The sequence below is a fragment of the Gorilla gorilla genome, chromosome 16 (genome assembly GCF_029281585.2).
Source record: "Gorilla gorilla gorilla isolate KB3781 chromosome 16, NHGRI_mGorGor1-v2.1_pri, whole genome shotgun sequence".
Classification (NCBI taxonomy): domain Eukaryota; kingdom Metazoa; phylum Chordata; class Mammalia; order Primates; family Hominidae; genus Gorilla; species Gorilla gorilla.
This window is the reverse complement of record NC_073240.2, coordinates 24889501-24913128: the sequence shown is the minus strand read 5'-3', so window position 1 is coordinate 24913128 and position 23628 is coordinate 24889501. Positions and strand designations below refer to the sequence as shown.

At 46.3% G+C, this 23628-nt stretch overlaps 1 protein-coding gene across 3 annotated transcripts; it reads left to right on the top strand.

The window, feature by feature from the left end:
* The first annotated feature begins 433 nt into the window (after nt 1–433).
* LOC129527071 (putative golgin subfamily A member 8I) lies at nt 434–14920 on the top strand. Of its 3 annotated transcripts, XM_055363322.2 has the most exons (18): nt 434–1346; nt 3016–3135; nt 4039–4098; nt 4280–4360; nt 5123–5161; nt 5423–5470; nt 5559–5643; nt 5739–5848; nt 6888–6974; nt 7081–7188; nt 7384–7471; nt 7871–8127; nt 9690–9765; nt 10197–10288; nt 10857–10957; nt 11040–11137; nt 11245–11400; nt 11485–14920. In XM_055363322.2, the coding sequence occupies exons 1-18, from the start codon at nt 1299–1301 to the stop codon at nt 11658–11660; spliced, it is 1830 nt and encodes a 609-aa protein (XP_055219297.1). In that variant the 5' UTR covers nt 434–1298; the 3' UTR covers nt 11661–14920. The 3 variants fall into 3 exon arrangements, with proteins under 3 accessions (XP_055219297.1, XP_055219298.1, XP_055219299.1); XM_055363323.2 differs by lacking the exon at nt 4039–4098; XM_055363324.2 differs by lacking the exon at nt 3016–3135 and having other exon boundaries at nt 435–1346.
* Nucleotides 14921–23628: the final 8708 nt, after the last annotated feature.

Below are 23628 nucleotides of genomic sequence, written 5' to 3'. Positions count from 1 at the left end.
CACAGTAATTGTTGAGAGGGGAGAAGTACACACGAAAGAAAACATGACCAGCTTAGAAATGTCAAATGATTATGACGTTGTTGTAAATTATTATAATTCTTTGAGCGTCTACTATAAGTAGAGAAACTTGAGTTCCAGGTTGTGGGCTTGGTTCCGCCAACAATCAGGAACGTGGTTTTGCACGAAGCCCTTCTTTCTTCTATACTCTTCAGTGTCCTCACTTGCAAAATGAGGCCTTTATATATATATATATATATATTTTTTCTTTTTTGAGATGGAGTCCCGCTCTGTCGCCGATCATGTGGTGGCATGATCTCTGCTCAGTATAAACTCCACCTCCTGGGTTCACACCATTCTCCTGCCTCAGCCTCCCGAATAGCTGGGACCACAGGCGCCCGCCACCATGCCCAGCTAATTTTTTGTGTTTTTAGTAGAGATGGGGTTTCACCGTGTTAGCCAGGATGGTCTCAATCTCCTGACCTCATGATCCACCCACCTTGGGCTCTCAAAGTCCTGGAATTACAGGCATGAGCCATTGCACCCGGCCCAAAAGCTTTGTGTTTTTACAGATATTAGACATGTTTCTTGTTTAAGAAAAAAAATCTTAACAAAAACGTAGGAGAATAAGAGAAACATTTTTCCAAAAAAGAGAAATCATTGTGATGATTTTATCTTATTAGAATGTTGGATAATATAGTCTGCTTCATTAATCATCAAGCATGCTATGCATTTTCTATTTTTATAGGATCTGTATCTCAGTTAAGGTAATACTGGTAATTTTTGCACTGTAATCAAAGATGAAAAATATAGGCCAAAATCATAGACCTTGCATAGAAGCTGGATAATGAAGACAGCTATGGAGAAAAACAGATACACACACACGGACACACATATATATAAAGTATACACACATATATTTTTTAAAGTTTTAAAGCTTTTAAAGCAAAAGCCGGCCCCTCTTCTCTTCCAGAGTGGGAGGCCTCTCCGCTCTCTTAGAGTGGGTGGGGAGAGCGGTTGCCATGGGCAGCTTTCCTTGTGAGTCACAGGGCCCTCTGGCCACGCTGCTGTGTGGCCACGCCCCCTTGCCCTTTCATCTTTCTCATTGACCAATGGGCTTGGAGCATTAAGGCCACGCCCCTATTCCGCATTCTACTGGGGCCCTGGTTACGCCTCCTCTGGCTCAGTCACACAGCTGTCTGGTAGGTGACTGGAAGCATTGATCGGTGCTTACTGAGATTTTGCTGCTGTGGCCCCAACCCTTCCTCCCTCCCCAACCCTTCCTCCCTCCCCAACCTGCGATGGCAGAAGAAACTCAACACAACAAATTGGCTGCAGCCAAGAAAAAGGTAAAAACGCACTAGGTCATAGCCCCTCAACCCAGCCACAGATCCCCTCTGATGACAAGACCCCTGCCAGAGTCTATATGACTCCTGAGGCACACTGGACTGGTCCCCCCAACCCCAGTGCCTCTGGGCTACCCCCATCAAAGTTTTGTCAGTCAGCCCCACCCCTTCAGCAAGCAGCCCAGTCCTTGCCCTCGCCAATCACCCTAGGGTGACTTTGGGTGGGTGACTCCTGGGGCTTCCCGCTCCATTACTGGGCCTTCATCTCCTGCCACCCCAAGCTTGATCTCCCTGGGCTCTTTGGGCTCTCATCTCCAAGGAGCCAGGCCCCACCCTCGCCAGTCATTCCTGGGTGACTTTGGACTGGTGACTCCTGGGACTCCCTGCTGCAGACTCTGCCCTCCCCTCCTGCTGCCTCAAGGTCGACCTCCCTGGGTTCTTTGTGCTGGCGTCTCCAAGGAGCTGGGGCCCAACCCTGTGCTTCCCTCCCCCATCGTGGAGCGGCGACTTGGACATGGTGCTGACATGGTCCCTCCCCTCAACCAGGAGGAGTGGAATGTTGTGATGTCACAGCCCACCTAGTAACTGCGGTTACTGCAAGACTGGCCTTTGATCTTATGACCCAGTCCCCTAAGCGTTCTCACCCCGTTTCTGGTTCCTCTGGTCACAGCACAAATTTCCAGCTGGAAGGGGAATGGAGACTATGGGACCTAGGAGCAAGAGGTTCCAGGCTGCCTCACTCCCTTACAGATGTTGACGGTGGGAAAAGCCTACACTTCCCCCATGAACTCAAAATGTTGACAGTATCTCTGGGTGGCAATGAGAGAATGGGTTTGGTTTGGTTTTCTCCCAGGCTTCTACTTTCCAGAGAGATTTTAACATTTTTTTCTGAGTTCTCCACCTCATATTCTGATTCTCCATGGTTCTGGGACCAGACTCTCCTTCAGTCAGTGGTCTCTGAAGTGAGATTTGCTCATCTTCTGTGGAATAGATCTTGGGAAACTGAACTTGACAGCTTGAATCTTCCTCATATTCTCTCAACCTTGGGTACTTTGAGTGCCACAGGATAAATGTGGGACATCTTTCTGAAGCATCAGTTTCCCTTGATTCTCTTGAGATCAAGAGAAAAAGCATGAATGTACTTAGGGATGACAGTCACATAGGTTTCTAAGAGTATGCCAGACCTCTCTCTGAAATGAGGCTTGGGTTGTCCTCTTTCTGATGAATTCTGATTGAAGACAAAGGCTGCCTTCTGCCATGAGGACACATTGATATAAAAGTTTGAGAGGTACTGGTGCACTTCTTCACACTAACAGACGTGTGAGGATGCATGACTCTAAACCACATGGCATACAGTTCCTGCCTACTTAATGTTTACTTTTCTACCTCTGCCTCTGGTTTTGGTCCCTGGCAGCTGCTGATTCCTGACAAAACCTCAGAGCTTGGAGTCAGAAGACTGAGTTTCAAAGTTCCAGTATTGCCTTTTTCTTTTTTTTTTCTAGCCATGATATCAATCCTTCTCAGTCACTAAATGAGTGTGACAACACCTTGTACAGTTGTTGGTGTCATTAAATCAGATGATGTGTAAGTGTATTTTGTAAAAACTGTACAGGAGGATGTGGCTGTAGGGACTGACGGTTCTCATGAATATTACTGCTCTTCTTTCCAACAGTTAAAAGAATACTGGAAGAAAAACAGCCCTAGAGTTCCAGCAGGAGCAAACAGGAACACAAAAACAAATGGCAGTATCCCTGAGATAGCCACTTGTGGTGGTTGCCAGCCACCTGGGGATGTGAGTCTTGGCTGACCAGGCTTCTGGGGACAGGGGGCCCAAGGGGCAATAGAGGGTAATTGTTAAGATTGTGGATGGACTGCTGGGTACTGGTTAAGAATTCTGGCTTTAGCCGGGTGTGGTGGCCCACGCCTGTAATCCTAGCACTTTGGGAGGCCAAGACAGGCAGATCATGAGGTCAGGAGATCGAGACCATCCTGGTTAACATGGTGAAACCCTGTCTCTACTAAAAATACAAAAACATTAGCCACACGTGGTGGCGTGTGCCTGTAGTCCCAGCTACTCAGAAGGCTGAGGCAAGAGAATGGTGTGAACCTGGGAGGTGGAGCCTGCAGTAGCAAAGATTATGCCACCGCACTCCAGCCTGGTGACAGAGCAAGACTCTGTCTCAAAAAAAAAAAAAAAAAAGGAAATCTGGGTTTGAATCCTGCCTCTCCATCTGCTCTGCTAGGGATATGATTTAGGGCAAGTTGCTTGACCTCATCGGGCCTCTCTTTTCACATCTGTATAATAGAGGTGATATTGTTTCACTTCCATTTGTGAAATTTTCATGAGATTTGTTATTGTTGTTTTTATGTTAATCCCTGGTACATGGCCTGCTGTAAACACTCAGGACACCCAGGATATGGTCTTTGCTGTTTGATTTTCCTCATCCCCAGTCTCAAGGGGAAGCCAGGACAATGAGAACAGCCACTTGCCATCAGGAGTCACTGAAAGGGCCCCAGGATGGGATGGTGGGGAGATAAGAACCATGAGAGAAGTTGGCACAAAGGAGTTATGGGACAAAAGGTCCAAGATAGGCAGAAAAGAAAATGTTGCCAGTTGATGGGGAAGAAAGGAAGTCAGAGGGCTCAGACACTGTGGGGGACAGAACATCTCCATGTGCACTCTCATCTCTTGTAGTCAGCAACAGGTTTCCACAGGGAAGGCCCTACATCATCTGCCACCCTGAAAGATCTGGAGGTAAGAGGCTCTGGGCAGAGGTGCAGTGACCCTTTGGGTCAGCCCTCCAACCTCCTCCTCCAGGTGGGACTGGGTGCCCCTCTGCCAGCTGAGACAGCCCACAAACCCCAGCCCTAATGATTGTTCTCTCTACCTCTCCCCCCACTCCTGCTCCACCTCCTCCTCTCTGCATGCACCTCAGAGCCCGTGCCAAGAACTAGCAGCAGTCCTGGATTCAAGGTCCGCAGAAATCACCCAACTGAAGAACACCATCAAATCTTTGGTAAGAGTCCACTGGGGTCCCCTGATTCCACGCTGCCAATCCTGGGGAGGGACCCCAGAGCATGCAGCCTGGCTCTTCTTTTGCTGCCCTCTTTGCCGACTCTCTCCTCTCCAGACACCCCTGCTCGAGTCCTTGCTACACACGCCCTGGGATTGTTGCCTCTTGGGGAAGTGCTAGCCTGACTGGTTGTCAAGGGCCCCGTATTTCTGCCATGACTCAGTCCCTAATTTGCTCTTTGATTCTGGACAAGCCACCTCTCCTTTTTGGGCTCGTGTTTCCAGAGGAGGTAGTGAGTATCAAAGGTCTCTGTTAGCTCTCGAGTCTGAGATTTAAAGGCCCCCTAGAGTGGAGACCTCAGGGCTAAGGGCTCCTGTCTGTCCTTTTCCATCCTATGTCTGCTGTGAAGAACCGTACCTGGTCCATACGTGCTCAGTAAGTGTTTATTGAATGAACCCACTTTTCTAAATCACAAGCTGCCAGAAGGAGGGGCCTTTCTGAAACTCCATCTCTAGAGGTTTATGTTGCTGTCCTCTCAAGAGATTCCAGACTCAGACTTTGAGTTCTGTGGCTGTGGGCAAAAGCCAACAAAGACCCAAATCCTCTGTCCTTGGGAGCTTGAGGAGAGTTTACCGGTTCGTGTTCCCATTATATCTGAGAACTTTGCCTTTAAAATCCATTCCTGGCCCCTGCCTACCGCTTCCTGGTCTGGGGAATAGAGTTGAGGGGGCCACCCTCCATCACGTTATTTGACTCTCCCCACAGAAACAACAGAAGAAACAACAGGAACATCAGCTGGAAGAAGTAACGTGATTTCGTTTCCTCGCGACATGACTGCTGGGTTTGGGGGGCACTCAGACATACAGGCCCCAGTCTCATCTCACCCACACCCAGCCTGGGGAAGAAACCTCACCCCTCAGATTCCACCCCATCCCCACAGGGCCCCTGATAACCTGGTCCCATGGGTGGGCCTGTCCTGGGGCATTGGTGGCATTCTGGGGGCATGTCTCTTGCTGTGCCATCTCTGCCTCCCCCGGTAAGAGCTCTGTCTTCCTCTTCCTACAGGAAAAGAAAGCAAACAACAAAAAACAGAAAGCCAAAAGGGTGCTAGAGGTGAGTGGAGGGTGTGCAGTTTCCTCCTGTCCTCCGGAGAAGGTTTCTTTCCTTCTCTTTCAGCACTTGCTTGGCTTTTCTCCCAAAGGTTCAAATCCAGACATTGAACATAGAGAAAGAAGAACTACATACGGACCTGTACCACATGAAACATTCTCTCAGATACTTTGAAGGTGGGAATCTGGGCACCCTGTCATCCTTCAACCTGGCACTTTGACAGGTCTTCAGGGGGAGTCCTTTGGGCCCCATCTCAACTCTCTCATTACAGAAAAGTCCAAGGATCTGGCTGTCCGCCTGCAACGTTCGTTGCAGCGTAAAGGAGAGTTAGAGAGTGTTCTCTCTGATGTCATGACCACACAGAAGAAGAAGGCAAACCAGGTGAGTCCAGCCACCTGCCCCATCCCCTGGGAGCCTGGCTTCGCAGATGGAGGAGTGAGCCTAAAGGTCCCTTCTGCAGGATGGAGTGTCCTGCCCAGAAGGCAGCATGGCCATTTCTTGCTACTTTTTTGTATGGTTTTTAGTGGCAGCCTGGGGCTGAGTCAGCTGCTGTGGGTGAGTTGGGGGGCACTGTGTGGAGTGAGCACTGGACGCAGAGCTTGGAGGCCAAGTGCCTGCCCCGCCCTTACCTGGCTGTGGTCTTGGGCAAGTCCTAGGTGGGGTATTCGGTACTTGTACTGTGAAGGTACAGAAGAGTACCTTTAGTATGTTACCATTTCTGTAGAAAGAGGAAACGTGTGCGTGTGTGTGTGTGTGTGTACATACTGTGATAATATACATAAAACATGTCTGCAAGGGTTCATAAAAAATTCAGGAGAGAGCAACAAGATGGCCGGGAGATACTTCCCTTCTATACCTTCTGAGTTTTGGACTATGCAAATGTATCATCCTTTCAAAAAGTGAACAAAAGATTAATTTTCCCCTTCCTGTCTGTGCCCCCATCCCCAGCAAGAAAAACGGGCTTAGAGAATTGGATAGACCTGGGTGTTTATATCCCAGCTCTGCCTAAGTGAACTTAGGGAAGCATTTAACCTCAAATACTCCATGTTTTTTCATCTACACAATAGAGGGAATCATAGTAACTGTCTCCTATGGTGGTTGTGAGGATTAAATGGGATTGTTAGCATGGTACCTGGTGGAGCATTCCACAAAGGTTCAAACAGTGGTAATAATAACAGTAATAACAATAGCAATATTATCTGATCTCTCTGGGCCTCTGTTAGCCAGCTATAAATTCAATCTCATTCCCTGTCCGTTCCAACTTTAATGAGTTCTTTTAAAAACCAGACCACGGGCTTGGAAATGCCTTGATCTTTGCTGACCGAGTTTTATGTTGGGCCTAGCCTTAGCCCTTTTAAGGGGCACTGTGTGGAATGGCCCAGGCTCTCCAGATTGAAACTTCTCACTCTTCGCCATCCAGTTTTCCAGCCCCAGTAAAGCTCGTACGGAGTGGAAGTTAGACCAGTCCATGCGGGAGCAGGAACTACTGAAAGTGCAGCTGACACAGGTGAGGTTTTCTGAGGGAGTTATGTGGAAGGAAGATGACCCCAGGTGGCCAGGAGCAGGTGAGGACCAGTGACAGCCCTTCCTAACTTCTGTGCCCATTCTTGCAGTTGAAGGAGTCATTTCAACAACTCCAATTAGAAAGACACGAGTATGCTGAACATCTAAAAGGAGAGAGGGCCCGGTGGCAGCAGAGGATGAGAAAAATGTCGCAGGAGGTGAGATCTGACCCTTCAGCCCCCCCACATTAGATAGGTCACTGGATCTTTCTGAGCATCTGTAAAATGGGAATAGTAGAGCCACAGGTGGTCATGGGTCTGGGCTTTGTGGAGGTGGGGGCAGAGAGGGAGAGGGCAGCCTGTCCAGCCTCCAGCCCCTCTCTCCAGGGTCCTTTCCCCTTGTGCTTTGGGCAGATTTGCACATTAAAGAAACAGAAGCAGCAAGATATGCGTCGGGTAGAGGAGCTGGAGAGGAGCTTGTCGAAACTCAAAAAGCAGATGGGTAAGATGGGGCTGGCATGACCTGGGAGCAGGACTGGCATCAGAGGGCTGTGAGGGTGGCTTAGAATGCCCCAGGGAGGTGGGTGGATGGAAGGGCTTTGAGGCACAGGGAAAGAGGTCTGTGCCAGGAGATGGCGAGTCTTGTCATCTCAATGAGTCTCAGTGTGTCAGTGTCCCCATCAGCAAAGAGGGCCCATTGTCAGCCACCCGCAGTGCTCTTTCTCTGAAAGTGCTTTGGAAGACTGGCTACCATCTGGGTGCGAGGAATCATTAGCAGTGAGGCCAAGTTTGAGGAGCCTGAGAGGAGCTGTGCGCCAAGAGGAGGGTTTTTCTTTTCTTTTTTCTTTTTTTTTTTTTTTTTGAGAATCCAGAGGCCCTTATTATCTGCTTCCTTTGTCAGCTGAACCCTTGCCCCCAGAGCCCCCAGCAGTGCCCTCTGAGGTGGAGCTGCAGCACCTGAGGGAGGAACTAGAGAGAATGGCAGGAGAGCTCCAGGCCCAGGTCAAAAACAATCAGCGCATAAGTCTCCTGAACCGGGGACAAGAAGAGAGGATTCGGGAGCAGGAAGAGAGGCTTCGGAAGCAGGAGGAGAGGCTCCAGGAGCAGCACAAGAGCCTTCAGCAGCTGGCCAAGCCACAAAGCGTCTTCGAGGAGCCGGTGCGTTGCCCAAACTGGGGAGCCTGCCCTCCTCCCTAGCCCTCCGGGCCTTTGTTTTCCCCACCTCTAAAATGGGGCAGTGTAGCCCTCACGTGAAATGTTACTTCTAAAGGCACCTATGAGCCAGGTGGCTGTGGGAGAGAGGGGATGGTTTTTCTAACCTGCCTCCAGCCTTCCCAGTGCCATGGGAGGCAGACAACAAGTTCTGGGGTCTCCAGCTGCAGTGGGTGGCTGCTGATTGCTTCTCTCTGTCCACAACAATGAGAACAAGAGTGCACTGCAGTTGCAGCAGTAAGTAAAGGAGCTACAGGAGAAGCTTGGTGAGGTGAAGGAGTCGGAAACCTCCACCCCATCCAAGAAGGGCTGGGAGGCAGGCAGCAGCCTCTGGGGAGGGGAGGTACCAGGCCAGAGGCAGCTTCCAGCCTCGGGGCTGGTGACCACAGCACCCCCCAGGGCAGTCCTGTTTCTTGCTTCCTGCCTCTGACTTTTAAAGGTGTGTAGCCCTGGGCTCCTCTCAGGTCTGGACATCATCATCCCAGCTAGAGGCATGGAGCCCCCAATCACAGGGGAAGAGACAGTGGTATAACAGGCTCCTTATGCCACGTGCAGTGGCTCATGCCTATAATCCCAGCACTTTGGGAGGCTGAGGCAGGAGAATCACTTGAGGTCGGGAGTTTGAGATCAGCCTGGCCAATGTGGTAAAACCTCATCTCTGCTAAAATTAAAAAAAAAAAATTAGCAGGGCATTGTGGCGCATGCCTGTAATTCCACCTACTCGGGAGGCTGAGGCACGAGAATTGCTTCAACCCAGGAGGTGGAGGTTGCAGTGAGCTGAGATTGCACCACTGCACTCCAGCCTGGGCCACAGAGTGACACTTTTGTCTGAAAACAAAACAAAAAGACTCCTTAGATTAAAACTGGATTCCAGCCTCGGTTCCACTGGTCACCATTCAAGTACTTTGCATCTCTAAGTCTCTGTTTCTTTAACTTCAAAGGGAAGTTAGCATTTTCCTTACAGAGGTGCTGAGGATTAAATGAGAAGAGGGTATGAGATTTGAGGCTGGGGAAGGAGGCATGGGGTTCTAGGAAAGGGAGGCAGTCACTTAGGCCTGGAGTAAGGGGACAGGGGCCTGGGCAGGTGACAGAGCCCCACAGTGCCCTCGCTACCCTATTAATGGGCCCAGAATCTGGAAACCAGCCACCACGTGCCCTCACACCCAGGGTCTTCCTGCAGGGGGAGCTGAAGAGCCAAGAGGCTCAGAGTCTGCAGCAGCAGCCAGACCATTACCTGGGTCACCTGCAGCAGTACGTGGCCATCTATCAGCAGCAGGTGGCCGCCTATCAGCAGCTGACCTGTGAGAAGGAGGCGCTGTACAGGCAGTGACTGCAACAGACCCAGCTAATGAACCAGCTGCAGCAGCAGGAAGCTTGGGGCAAAGCAGTGGCTGAGATGGCCTGCCAAAAGTTGCAGGAGACCCAGAGGAGGGAGCTGCCGAGGATGGGGCTGTGAGGGGGACGACCAGGCAAACTCCATCCCTTCTCACTCTTTCCTGGCCCCTTAGGAGCGCCTGGAAGCTGCCAGCCAGCAGAAACAGCAGCTAACAGCCCAGCTGAGCCTCATGGCTCTCCCTGGGGAAGGTACGGGAGACCGCTCAGAGGAAGAGGAGAGAGCCCCAGGAGGAAGGGGGGACTGCTAGCAGCATAGGATTGAGGAGTTGGCAGAGAGCTTTAGAACAGCTGGTCATTATGCCGACCGGGTGCCTGCACTAAGTTCGGCATCAGTGTGGTGACCTCCTGTGAGCGGGGGGTCACCAAGTTGCCTAAGGATGGCTGAACTGGCCCAGGTCAGAAAGGGAGCAGGTCAGAACTCCCACATCGACCAGTAGTGGGAGTGTGCCTGGGCGGAATAGCAAGATCTTGATTCTTAAAAGTAAAAATAAAGAACAGCAGCTCATTCCTCTCTGGGGAGGGGCTGGCTCAGGGTTACACAGTGAGGGTGGAGGTAGAGGTGGGCCCACAGTACCTCCCTTGTTGGGTTGTCTGAAGACCCCTCTGGCCACCCCCCACAGGGCACGGAGGAGAACATCTGGACAGTGACGGGGAGGAGGCACCTCAGCCCGTGCCGAGTGTCCCACAGGACCTGGAGAACAGGGAGGCCATGGTGAGCCTGACTCCCCCTGCACCCATTTTGCCACCTTCCTCTGTGGTCCCTCCAAGACCCCTTTATGCTCTTCGTTTCCCTGCCTTCTGATTTCTCTGGACCCTCACCCCTTCCGAGAGCCAGTGGTCAGACACCATTTCACCTGTGACCAACAGGTGCACTCTCTGAGGCCCCAAGGGAAGGGGCTGCGCTCCACCTCTCTGCCCCATTTCTTCTGTGTGTGCCCCTACAAGAATGCTCACATCTTGCCCTCAGGTGGCATTTTTCAAGTCCGCTGGAGCTAGTGGCCAGGAGAAGCAGGCACAGTTACAAGAGCAGGTGAAAGAGCAGAGGGTGTGCTGCCAGCACCTGGCTCACCCGGTGGCCTCGGCCCAGAAGGAGCCAGAGGCAGCGGTCCCAGCCCCAGGGCCTGGGGGCGAGTCTGTGAGTGGGGAGACCCACTGGGCCCTGCAGGAAGTCATGGAGAAGCTGGCCCATGCCAGAACTCACCTCCGCCTTCTCCATGACTTGAAAATGCCACCTGAGGGCAGGTCGCTGCCGAGATGTGACTGCAATATTTTGGCTCCAGAGCAGCTTTATGGACCACCTGGAGGAGAAGGCAGACCTGAGTGAGCTGGTGAAGAAAAAAGAACTTTGCTTCATCCACCGCTGGCGAGAGAGATACCATCAGTGAGTGGGAGGCCAGGGCATGGCAGAGGGAGCTGCAGGGCCATTGGAGGGGCCCCAGCATCTGAGCCCTGTCCTCCCGCAGGAAAATCCATCACGTTTTATCAGAACCAGGGGGCCGTGCCAAAGATGCGGCACTGGGAGGAGGACACCATCAGGCTGGAGCTCAGGGAGGAGATGAAGGTAGGGTGTGCAACATCTCTGTGGAGGTGGGGGTGGGGATGGGGTTGGGGGTGAGGGTGACGGTGGCCACAGGCAGCGGCATGGCAGCTGAGCACCCCTCCCTCCAGGTGAAGCTGCTGGAGATGCAGCAGATGGTATTGCGGCTTACAGCAACTACAACAATGGGCACAGAAAATTCCTGGCCGCTGCCCAGAACCCTGCTGATGAGCCCGGTCCAGGAGCCCCAGCCCCCCAGGAGCTTGGGGCTGCAGACAAGCATGGTGGTGAGTAGAGCCCTCAGGTGGGGTGGGCAGGCAGGAAGAGGGGTCTCCCACTTTGCTGAGATCCCTGCCTCCCTCTCTCCAAAGATCTTTCTGAGGTGAGCCTCACCTCCTCTGCCCAAGGAGAGGCCAGGGAGGATCCTCTCCTTGACAAGCCTACTGCACAGCCGATCGTGCAGGACCACCAGGAGCACCCAGGCTTGGGCAGCAACTGCTGTGTGCCGTTCTTTTGCTGGGCTTGGCTGCCAAGAAGAAGGAGATAAACATCACCATCCTCAAAAAGCTGCTGAAGAAATTTTTAAATAAGAAACCAAGTTATGGGGTTAATCTCCTACACAATTCATTTACTTCCTTTGAATGTTAGAGTCACTCATGATTATTTGTGTTTCTAATTTATAGTTTAAGTTTATTTGTAAAAAGTTAAAAGGTCTCTGTGGCTCTCACTGATGTTCACTCTGGCATCCTTTAGCATTTTTCTTTTTTAATTTCATAATTGTAGGTCATTAGCATGCATATCGAGTTTGCCCTTACGTGGTGGGAGTTCAAACACACAAAGACCCACCCTTTGCCCAAAACTGTTCTCTTTGGTTTGGAATAGGCTGCCATGCTTTTTTAATGTTATTGCAGCATGTATATTCACTACAGCATTCAGACAAAATTTGCCTATGTTCTGCTGTTGTTTGATCTAATCTTAATCACAGTGAGCTCTTCATTAGCTCAATATGTAGTTTGCCCCCAAGTGTGCACTGTTTATTACTTTGTAATATGCCACCAAGAGTACTGAGATTTAGAGTTGTTTAAAGGCCAAGAACTGGAAACAGCCTTTCCTCCATTTTCTGTGTATTGGTGATGGGAGTGATAACCTTTTGGGGGAGCTTTTTAAATCTCACAGAAGAGGAAAGTGGCCTCCTCTGGCAGGTATGTGCAGGATAGAGTGTGTTTCATCTGTTCCGGTGCCAGGAATTAGCGGTGTATTATGGTGGTGCCCTTAGGATTTGTATGTGCTCTGGGCTCATGAAGATATTGCATCATGAGCTGCAGCAGTTGTACTCTTTTTCGATGACCTAAAAAGGGCTTATTTCTGAGGAATGAAAGGTTCCCATCGTTGACTGTGGACGTGGAAAACCTTTCCTAGCTTAGAGCATTTGTATCTACAATACATTTTAAAGTCAGAGTTCATGTTACCTGTTTTAATCACATGACTACATGCCCCAGTACACAAAAGGGCACTGGTTGGCATTCTTCTTAATGTATTTAGTGAAGATCAGAAGAAATCCTTTACGAGTTCAAATGTCCCTGGAACAGGCATACAGGCTCTAGTCAAGAATGAATTAGAGTGAAGGAAAGCTGTGTGACACCTGGCATTCCTCTCTGTTCACGGAGATTCTTTGAGGCTTGAAGATTGATTTTACCATCTAGACCTCTTTGGCTAATACCTATTCTTCAACTACCTTGGTTATTCTGACATAGGAATTTACTTCTTTTTCCTTGAATGGAAAACACTTTGAAATAATAATAAACACTGTTATAAACTAATATATGTCAGAGTGCTTAGTTGAAACAAAAAGGAGTTTTAGTAGACAGTATTATACTATCTATCTTTGAAAATCAAGGAGAAGTTTATGCAACTTAAAATGTGTACAAACTGCAGTGCAATCTACTGTTTGTGAATGTCAATGTATTATCAGGAAATGTGTCTATACAATCACAGAGTTATATTTTCTCACAAACTTCTTTACAAAGTGAAATATGTTTTTGTACCTCTGGGTTTCAGTCAGGGACATATTTTGTACAGTATTTATGCGATTGTGCCTATGCATGATGAATGAATGCATTTCAGTCATATATTGCCTAAATCATAACTTGATGATGCTTGGGAAAGACTCAACAGTTAAAACTTCATGAAGTTCTAATGTCTGTGTTCCAAAACACATCACATTGTTAGGATGCAGGGAGATAGGTGTGTGTGCTCCCTGCGGTGGGGATTTCTAGTTACTAGATCATCTCCATTTTTAGCATTTGGCATCCTCATGATACTTCTATAAATATGACATTAACAGGAGAGCAACAATACGATTTTACGGATGGAATAACAGATTTGCTGGCATTCACTGAAAGAGTGCAAATATTCGGTCCTTGTGACTTCAACTGACTCTTCCAAATTTTATGAATGTATCAATGTATTAGATAAACCCAGTTTCAGAATGATAAAGAAAAAATGTTAGACCAAATAATGCGGCTAATTAACAGTGGTACGATTTCTAGCCCATGGGTTTAAAATGCACTTAAAGTCCTGTTCTCGCCTTTTATTTTCTGAACTTGCCGCTTTTGCATTCTTTGAGTTCAGTTTAAAGACAGTTACTTTAAGAGCATTTTAAACCCTCGGGGTAGAAATCGGACCACTGTTAATCAGCCACATTATTTGGTCTAACGTTTTTTCTTTTATCATTCTGAAACTGGGTTTATCTAATACATTGATAAATTATTTCAAAGGTACTTTTATCGTTGAAATCACTTCACTTTTACCCTGATAAATATCAGTGACTAGAAATGACCTTCGGATAGCGTTTAGCATCTGTAACCAATCTGACAATAATGTGTTCATGAGGTGCCTATGGATTAAATCACACACTGGCATATTTAAGCTGAAGGTCAGTCTGGAAAATGAATTTACTATATTGACTGAAATACCACTCTTTGTGTAGGCATTTGGCATATATTTAAGAAAAAGCTAAAAAGAATGGAAATTGTATGACAATGACTTAAGTCTTTCTTCAAAGTGCATGCAGTCTTTTGTGATACCTCATTCAGCCGAGTATTTGTGCTCTTCCTCATTGAGTATAAGGCAGCTTTCAGTTTGCTTAGAAGACAACATTGGAATATTAGAGTTCATCAGAATCATAGAATTTTAAAATCTGAGTCCCACTGAATACCTTTGAGTTTCTGTAGGAAGAATCAAAACACCTGTTTAAAGATTGCCATATATAATAATCATTTTAAAAGTATTTGATGAAACCTGATAGATTTTCCAGAAATGAAAAAAATCAGCTCTAAAACCAAAGCTGATTTTTAGAAAATTTGAAAATGTAAATCAGCCCTATCCATAATATAGTTTCTCTAAAACTTTATCTTAGAGTCATTTTAAAATAATATAACTATTAACAAATGTAACTGCTATCTTAATGTTCTGAAATAAGTTAAAACATTTTAAAATATGAATACTGTGGTATAAAAGAAAGAAACAATGGGAAGGAAAACCAGAGAAAGAAATGCCAATTCCAGTCCAAAGCTTTATTTGCCAAGTTTTCTTAGAATGAATTTTACCAGTTTATGAATTCTTGTAAACAGAATGTGTCATGGAAATACTGAAAGATTTTTCCCTAGAGTGGCCTTATTGACTGCTGGTGTGATGCCACTGTAATGTAATAAATCATTAAATTGTTTCAAAGTGTTGTTTTTGCCTTAAAATTTTATTTTGTGTTTCTTGAAAACTATAGTATTAAAGGTATTGATATTGTGCAAATGCTGGGCATGCTTGGCATGAGATAACGTGTTTCATTTTTACAAAATTGTAATACAACTATGCAAGTGTTTATTAAAAACACAAAATAAAAAAGTTATGGGTTTTTTGTTAAAAAACTTTTATTAAAGATTTATAAAAAGTTATTTTATTAAATAACTTTTTATTAAAAAAGGTATGGGGTTAAAAAGTTATGGGATAAAAAATGTAAGAAAGTTGTGGCAAAAAAACTTCTGGGAAAAAAGTAGAAAAAAGTTTTATGAAAAGTTACAAAAAAAGTTATGAAAAAGAAGTTATGGGATTTTTTTAAAAAGTCATGGAATAAAAATAAAAATTAAAAGGAGGCCCCTGTCAGCAAAGCCTAGAGAAGTGGGTCTGGAGTCTCCACCGCCACCATGTCCCTACCACCCCTTCCCAGGCACCCCTTTACAATTAGGGTAGCAGGACAAGACCTCTGTCTAATGGGGAAAGACAAACAGACCGTTTGCCACCCTGACCAGGGCTGAGTCCCTAAATTTCTGGATGATGATGATTGTTATTTAAGAGCCAGAGGCTGGTGGAGTTGGTTTGTTTGGAGGAGGCCTGATGCCCCCTTACTCTCACCATGGCAACGTTTCCCTCAGGGGGGCTCCCTTCTTATTCAGAGAGGTAGCTGAGGCCGGAAAGCGGGGCTAACTGTGGACTAGCGAGGGCATGGGCTGCTGGGGTGGCCCACCTTCCCCGGTGTACACACTGTGTCTGTGTAACATTTTGTATATTCCAGAGGGTAGGGCTGCCCCTGTATCATACCTAGCAGAGGTTGGAGCTGGCACATGGGGAGGAGGTTCTAATAATTATTTGTGGCTGGGAAACTTATTTATTGCTAGCATAGGACACAGGAAGGAGGCGGGGATGGGGTCGTGGCTCTCTGGTGGTGTGATCACAGCTTCCTGCAACCTCCAACTCTCAGGCTCAAGTGATCCTCCCACCTCAGCCTCCCAGGTAGCTGGGAGTATAAGCATGCACTGCTATGCCTGGCTAATTTTTACATTTTTTTGTAGAGAAAAGGTCTTACTATGTTGCCAATGCTGGTCTTGAACTCCTGGCCTCAAGCAATTCTCCCATCTTGGCCTCCCAAAGCACTGGGATTACAGGCATGAGACATTGCTCCTGTCCATTAGGTTTTGTCTTTATTACTGTTTTGTTGTGGTGGTGGTTGTTTTGTTTTCTTTTGTTTTGTTTTTTGACAGAGTCTTGGTCTGTTGCCCAGGCTGGAGTGCCGTGGTGTGATCTCGGCTCACTGCCACCTCTGCCTCCTGGTTCAAGCAATTCTCATGCCTCAGTCTCTCGAGTGCCTGGGGTTACAGGCATGAGCCACTGCGCCCCTGGCTAATATTTGAATTTTTAGTTGAGACAGAGTTTTGCCGTGTTGGCCAGATTGGTCTTGAACTCCTGCCTCAAACAATCCTCCCCCCCTCAGCCTCCCAAAGTGCTGGGATTACAGGGGTGAGCCACTGCTCCTGGCTAAGATCCCATCTCTATTTAAATAAAAAAAGAAAATTCAGAGCATGTGGAATACAGAACACCAAAGTTATTTACCTCTCTGAGGTAATCTGTGTAAACAATTTGAAATATCTCTTTTCAAGTTCATACTTGCTATGCATATACACACATATACACACATACATTGACATAGTCCCCCTTCCCTGCTGTCATGCTATTAGTCTACTTTTTTTTGTAGAAATTGGACCAACTCTATGTTCTTTGCTGGCCCATATTTCTCCTGTTCAGTGATATGTTACGAATGTGTGTTTAAGTCAATGTATGCAACTCTTCAATATCATTTTAAAAGCTTAAATATACGATCATATGAAGGCATTACAATTTATTCCAACAGTTCCATTTTGCACATTTAATAATTTCCATTGGTTTGCCAGGGAGAACATTCTCATGCCATGGCTAAATCCTTTTGTATGGCCATCCTTAATTATTCCCTGAAGATAAACTTTTAAATAAAGTTGCTAGATGAGTCTCATTTCTTAAAAAGTTCTTTTTTGGTAGTTTATATGTAACACTGTAGTTTTATATGGACTTGCAAATAGCTATAGTGCCAGTAAAAAATGTGATAAAATTAAACTCTTTCACGTATGCCAAAAATATTTTGATTTAGTGCTTCATTAAGTGCATGATTACAGTCTCTGTGTCTTTTGATTTACCTTTCTACATTTACAATTTTCAGCCCAGATACTTCGAGGTCACATAGTAAATTAAGGTTTTCTTTTTTTAACAATCTCCGTCTTTCTAAATTTGGTGAGTCACAGTAAGTTATTTTTGGGTTGCTGAAAGCCGTGGCTCTGTTCTAAATTTGAGCCCAGAAATCATGCCACTTACAAAATATGCTTTGTCTTCCATCATCAGAGTATCTGGTAGAAGGTGACTGTTCTTGGAATTTAAAAAATCTAAACAGGACAAGACAAGAATATGGAAAATATTTCTGTTTCTGATAATATGGCTGAGTAGGTACTCTGCAAAGCCTCTGTCATAAAATAGACATTCTGGATAGTCCTTGCAAAGACATATTTGATCTTGCCAAAAAAAAAAAAAAAATCCAGAATCTCTAAGAATGAAGATGAAGTGAAACTCAGAAGGGCTAGTACGAGAATAATGGGGAAGCAGCCCCAGTCATCAAGGGATGTGTGCATGTGTTCAATAAAAAGTTTCAAACCTAAAAAAAGTCAAGAAAAATAATATAACTGCCCTACATACATACATCATCAACAATTTTTCATTCATGGCATGGCCAGTTTTTGTTTTGTATTTTTTTTAAAGGTGGGCTTTTGCTGTGGTTGCCCAGGCTGGAGTGCAGTGGCATGATCTTGACTTACTGAAACTTCTGCCTCCCAGGTTCAAGCAATTCTCCTGCCTCAGCCTCCTGAGTAGCTGGGATTACAGGCACCCGTCACAACATCCGGCTAATTTTTGTATTTTTAGTAGAGATGGGGTTTCACCACGTTGGCCAGGCTGGTCTTGAACTCCTGACATCAGGTGATTTGCCTGCCTCGGCCTCCCAAAGTGCTGGGATTACAGGCGTGAGCCACTGCACCTGGCCACATCCTGTTTTGTTCCATTTGTATTCCCACTTCATTTATATACATTCCTTCTTCCTCTGAATTATTTTGAAGTAAAACCTATATATCATTTTTTAAATTACCTTATATGTATCTGTAGAAGACAAGGAATTTTTAAAAATAAATATACTCATAACGCCATTAAATACGAAAAAATTGATACATTCTGAAAATAGCCACAAATCCAGAGTTCACATTTTCTTGACTTTCTCATAAGTGATTTTTTCTAGGTTATCTATTTCAGTCAGATACCTGTTTGCTCATATTTACATTCCTAACTGAACAATGTCTGAAGAGGTACTTAAACCTGACATAAAACGCAAATGAGCTTATGACCAAATGCTTAGTGCAAGAAAAAACCTCACACTGCAAGATGAGTCCCTCCAAATACAGAAAGGACCAGTATTTTAAGAGGTATGTTAACTAAAATGTTGCAGTGTATGGAGCACAGCAGGAAGAACCTTTAAGTCTGAAACCTACAAGTAAATTTCATTGTTTCCGTGGTCCTTCCACAACAACCTCTGGCATCTGTTTTCTCTACAATGGAGGTAACAGTAGCTCTTTCAGAGCAGGAAAAGGCTTACAGCAGTGCTAGAAGAGGGTGGTGGCTATATAAAGTTTAGCTATTTGTATATTGTAACAAACCAACTTTTTTTTTTTTTTGGTCAATAATAGGTTTCTTTTGGAAAAGTAGCAGCCTCCTGTCTGGGGACACCTGCAGTTCCACTAAGAGAACATTGGTGTCTGCTAACCTTTGCCTCTATTTCTCTCAATAATATACTGTCAAGCTGTTCCTTGATTTAGCAATTTTATATACTTCCTTTTCCTTTCTTTTTTCCTTTCCCGTTTCCTGAGACACAGTCCCTCTCTGTCACCCAGTCTGGACTGCAGCAGCGCCATCATGGCTCACTGCCACCTCCCCCCGGGCTCAAGCAATCCTCCTGCATCAGTTTTCAGAGCAGCTGGGATTACCCGCGGGGCCCACCAGGCCCAGCTAATCTTTGTGGGTTTTGTTTTGTTTTTCCGTTAAGAGACTGGGTTTCCGGCCAGGCACAGTGACTCACGCCTGCAATCCCAAAACACCGGGAGGCCGAGGCCCACGGATCACCGGAGGTGAGGAGCTGGAGACCAGCCCGACCAACATGGAGAAACCCCGTCTCTACCAAAATAAATAAATAAAAAGTAGCCGGGCATGGTGGCTCACGCCGGCAATTCCAGCCACTCAGGAGGCTGAAGCAGGAGAACCACCCAAACCTGGGAGGCGGAGGCCCGGCGAGCCGAGACCGAGCCACTGCACTCCAGCCTGGACAACAAGAGGGAAACTCTGCCTCAAAAAAAAAAAAAAAACAAAAAACAAAAACAAAAAAAAACAGGTTTCACCGTGTTGCCCAGGCTGGTCTGGATCTCCTAGGATCAAGCGATCCGCAGCGCTCAGCCGTCCAAAGTCCTGGGATCACAAGCGTGAGCCATGACACCAGGCCGATCTATTCCTGTCTGATTAAAAATTCGGCCGGGCGCGGTGGCTCACGCCTGCGATCCCAGCACCCCGGGAGGCCGAGGCGGGCGGATAACCTGAAGTCAGATTGAGGCCAGCCTGACCAACATGGAGAAACCCCATCTCTACCAAAAAAAACAAAATACAAAAGTAGCCGGGCCTGGTGGCTCACGCCTGCAATCCCAGCCACTCGGGAGGCTGAGGCAGAAGAACCACCCAAACCCGGGTGGTCGAGGCTGCGGGGGGCCGAGATCCTGCCACTGCACTCCGGCCTAGGCAACAAGAGTGAAACTCCCTCTCAGAAAAAAAAAAAAAAGAGGTAGAGAGACTGAGTTTCACCATGTTGACCAGGCCGGCCTGGAACTCCTAGGCTCAAGCAATCCGCCGCGCTAGGCCATCTGAAGTCCTGGGATCACAAGCATGAGCCGCCACGCCAGGCCCATCACTTCTTTTCTGATTAATAAATTGGGCCTGGCGCGGTGACTCACTCCTGCAATCCCAGCATCCCGGGAGGCCGAGGCGAGCGGATCACCTGAGGTCGGGAGTTTGAGACCAGCCTGACCAACATGGAGAAAACTGTCTCTACCAAAAAAGAAAAAAAGTAAAAAGCTGGGCATGGTGGCTCATGCCTGCAATCCCAGCACCCCGGGAGGCCGAGGCGGGCGGGTAACCTGAGGTCAGGAGTTTGAGACTACCCTGACGAAGGGAGAAATCCCCCGTCTGTAACAAAAAAAAAAAAAAAAAAAAAAGTACAAAATTAGCCAGGTGTGGTGGCTCATGCCTGCAATCTCAGCCACTCGGGAGGCTGAGGCAGGAGAGTCACCCAAACCCAGGAGACGGAGGCCGCAGGGAGCTGAGACCGCGCCACTGCACTCCAGCCTGGGCAACAAGAGCGAAACTCCACCTCAAACAAACAAACAAAAACAAAACAAAAAAGCGAGACCGGGTTTCACCATGTTGCCCAGGCCTGTCTGGAATTCCTAGGCTCAAGCGATCCCCCGCGCTATTCCTTTGTGATTAATAAATTGGGCCTTGCGCGCTGCCTCAGGCCTGCAATCCCAGCACCTCCAGACGCCGAGGCGGGCAGATAATCTGAGCTCCGGAGTTTGACACCAGCCTTATGAACATGGAGAAACCCCATCTCCAACAACAAAAACAAAACAAACGAAAAACAAAATGAGCTGGGCATGGTGGCTCTAGCGTGCAATCCCAGCCACTCGGGAGGCTGTGGCAGGAGAACCACCCAAACCCTGTAGGCGGAGGCCCGTTGAGCCAAGACCTCACCACTGCACTCCAGCCTGGGCAACAAGAGCGCATCTCCGCGTCAAAACAAACAAAAAGTGACCGTGTTTCACCATGTTGCCCAGGCAAGTCTGGAACTCCTAGGCTCAAGCGATCCCCCGCGCTCGGCCGTCCGATCTCCTGGGATCACAAGCATGAACCACCAGACCAGGCCGATCTATTCCTTTCTGATTAATCAACTGTGCCTTGTGCACTGGCTCATGCCTGCAATCCCAGCACCCCTGGAAGCCGAGGTGGGCGGATAACCTGAGGTCCTGAGTTTGAGACCAGCCTGACCAACAGGGAGAAACCCTGTGTGTACCAAAAAAAAGAAAAGAAAAGAAAGAAAGAAAGAAAAAAAAAACAGAAAAGAAAATTAGCCGGGCATGGCGGCTCACACCTGCCACCTGCAATCTCAGCCACTCGGGAGGCTGAGGCAGGGGAACCACCCAAACCCAAGAGGCAGAGGCCGCAGGGAGCGGAGACCGCGCCACTGCACTCCAGCCTGGGCAACAAGAGTGAAACTCCGCCTCAAAAAAAAAAAAAAAAAGAGAGAGAGAGAGAGAGACCGAGTTTCACCATGTTGTCCAGGCCTGTCTGGATCTCCTAGGCTCAAATGATCCCCAGTGCTCTGCCATCCAAAGTCCCTGGATCACAAGCGTGAGCCACCATGCCAGGCCGATCTATTCCTCTCTGATTAATAAATTAGGCGGGGCGCGCTGGCTCACACCTGCAATCCTGTAGCGGAATTTTTAAGGAATTAGATAGACTCACGGGGTTTAGGAGGACACTTATTAATTATTTAGGTGCACCGGCCCAGTCGGATTAACATTTAAAGGATTGAGTACTGAACCAAGAGTTACCTTTCAAGCATTATGTAGGGCGAAGGGGGAGATCTGTGCAGGGAGAAGCATATTATAGAAGCGAGAAACAAAGATAGTTATTTAATTGAAACATGCATTTTTTTTTTTTTTTACTATTTAAGGAAAAATATGTTTTGTGACTTGAGTTTATTTGTTTAGGCACCTAGATTTATTTTGTTTATGGAGATAATAGTAGGTACCTCATAGGGGATTATTAGATCACGCTTAAAATTGGACCATAGTTAATACTTCAACTGGGGCTTTAACCGTCATCATTTACATCATCCTTATCCCATTATCTTTCCTTTTGGTAGAAAGGCATACAGTGAAATCTATGCAAATTAGATGAACATATGGGAAACTTTTTTGCAGAAGGTGCTGTGGGGCTCCCTCTACATGACCTGAAAAGTACCTATATGGCTGTAAGACACTTTACATATCACCTAGTTTATACCCTGGCATGCCCATATGACCTACTAAATCATACAAACACACCAGGTTCTAATATACAGTAATATTCATTTTTTAACTTTTCAGTTAACATATAATCCTAAATTGCATGCTTTATGTTAAAGAAAAAAACAGCAACTAATATACCATCATAATGACATATTAAATGCTAGTTTAGCCTGATTCTCCCAGTGTAACAATGTATTTAAAATTTTGTAGATATATTCAGTACATGTTTCAACATGTCTTTGGGCCATATGTATTTTGTGCTAAAGTTTCTCTTTATAAAAAAGCAAAGCAGGAGATGAGAGTTTTATGGTGGGAAATGAATTCAATTATTATATTCTAAGGGAGATTAAAGAGAAAAATAAATTTTCCTGTTAATTCTGTGACCAACAAAAGTAAGCAATATAGCTGAGAAATTCATCTGAGCTCACAGTTGATTATATATATATAATAATTATTTTTTCTCTAACAGAGCCACAACCAATGAGACAATTATAGTTTCACCAAGTCAAATGTCAGCTAGAGGACTTACAGTTTTTACACTTGGCAAGGCAAAGCAAAGAAATGTGAAGAATCCTCATTTACTTGTTAGCCAAACTTAATGTCAAAAAAAAAAAAAACGTATTCATCATTGGTTGTCAATCACAGGGTAGTTCTCTGTCACTGGAAACTTCTGCAGACAGGATAATTACTATGATTAAATGGCAGTGGATTTAAAATATTTCGGTAGTGGTTAAAGTAACTCGAATACTGATGGTATAATATCAAATCAAAGCTGCAAAACTGTCCGCCAGTTATCCAGAGTATAAAATATCTGATGCTGTGTAAGTATAATGCCAAAGCACATTCACAGGTACAGAAGTTGATGAGGGCTTAATCATGCTTTTTGGAAATATAGTAAAGAAGATAATCTTTTTTCTACCTTAAAAAAATAAATTTTAGACCATGTCCTTCAAGGTATACAGTTTGTATTGTTGACAATTAGCTCTGATTATATAATTTACTCTAGCAGTTGCTTTCAATTTATTTATCTATATTTCTGATTATTCCTCTAACACAAAGATACTGAGGGCTTTCTCTGTGTTAGGCAACAGCTGCAAAGCTAAGTCTTGGAATACAGAGATGTGAAACAATGCTAGCATGGCTCAGAAATAGTTTATTGCCTCATGAAATTTTTAGCTTAGTCCTATTCCCATAAACGTTTCTATGTGAGTGGTGGGGATTGGGGGGGCACCTCACTCTCCTCCAGGGACAGGCCGTGTCCTAAGCAGTAGTTTGAAGGTATCACTTTGGAGAATTTAGGTCTGGAGACTCTGTAGAAATCAGTGAGGTTTCAAAGCATCATTATTACATTGCAAAGTCACATGGGCAGGAGTAGATAAGAAGTAATATGTTATATTTCCTCTTTTGCAGTATGAGTTAGTTGATCTAAATGTTCACTGTGTTTTCTCTGTCTTTGAATTATGTGTAACAACATAGATAGTAAAGAGCTGTCAAGAGGCCATGAGA

What these genes read in the sequence shown, in the direction of transcription:
- LOC129527071 (XM_055363322.2), top strand. Translation starts at nt 1,299, where the DNA reads ATGGCAGAAGAAACTCAACACAACAAATTGGCTGCAGCCAAGAAAAAG. An exon ending in TGGCTGCAGCCAAGAAAAAG is followed by an intron (nt 1,347 to 3,015) that starts GTAAAAACGCAC and finishes TCTTTCCAACAG; the next exon opens with TTAAAAGAATACTGGAAGAA. An exon ending in TGAAAGTGCAGCTGACACAG is followed by an intron (nt 6,975 to 7,080) that starts GTGAGGTTTTCT and finishes CCATTCTTGCAG; the next exon opens with TTGAAGGAGTCATTTCAACA.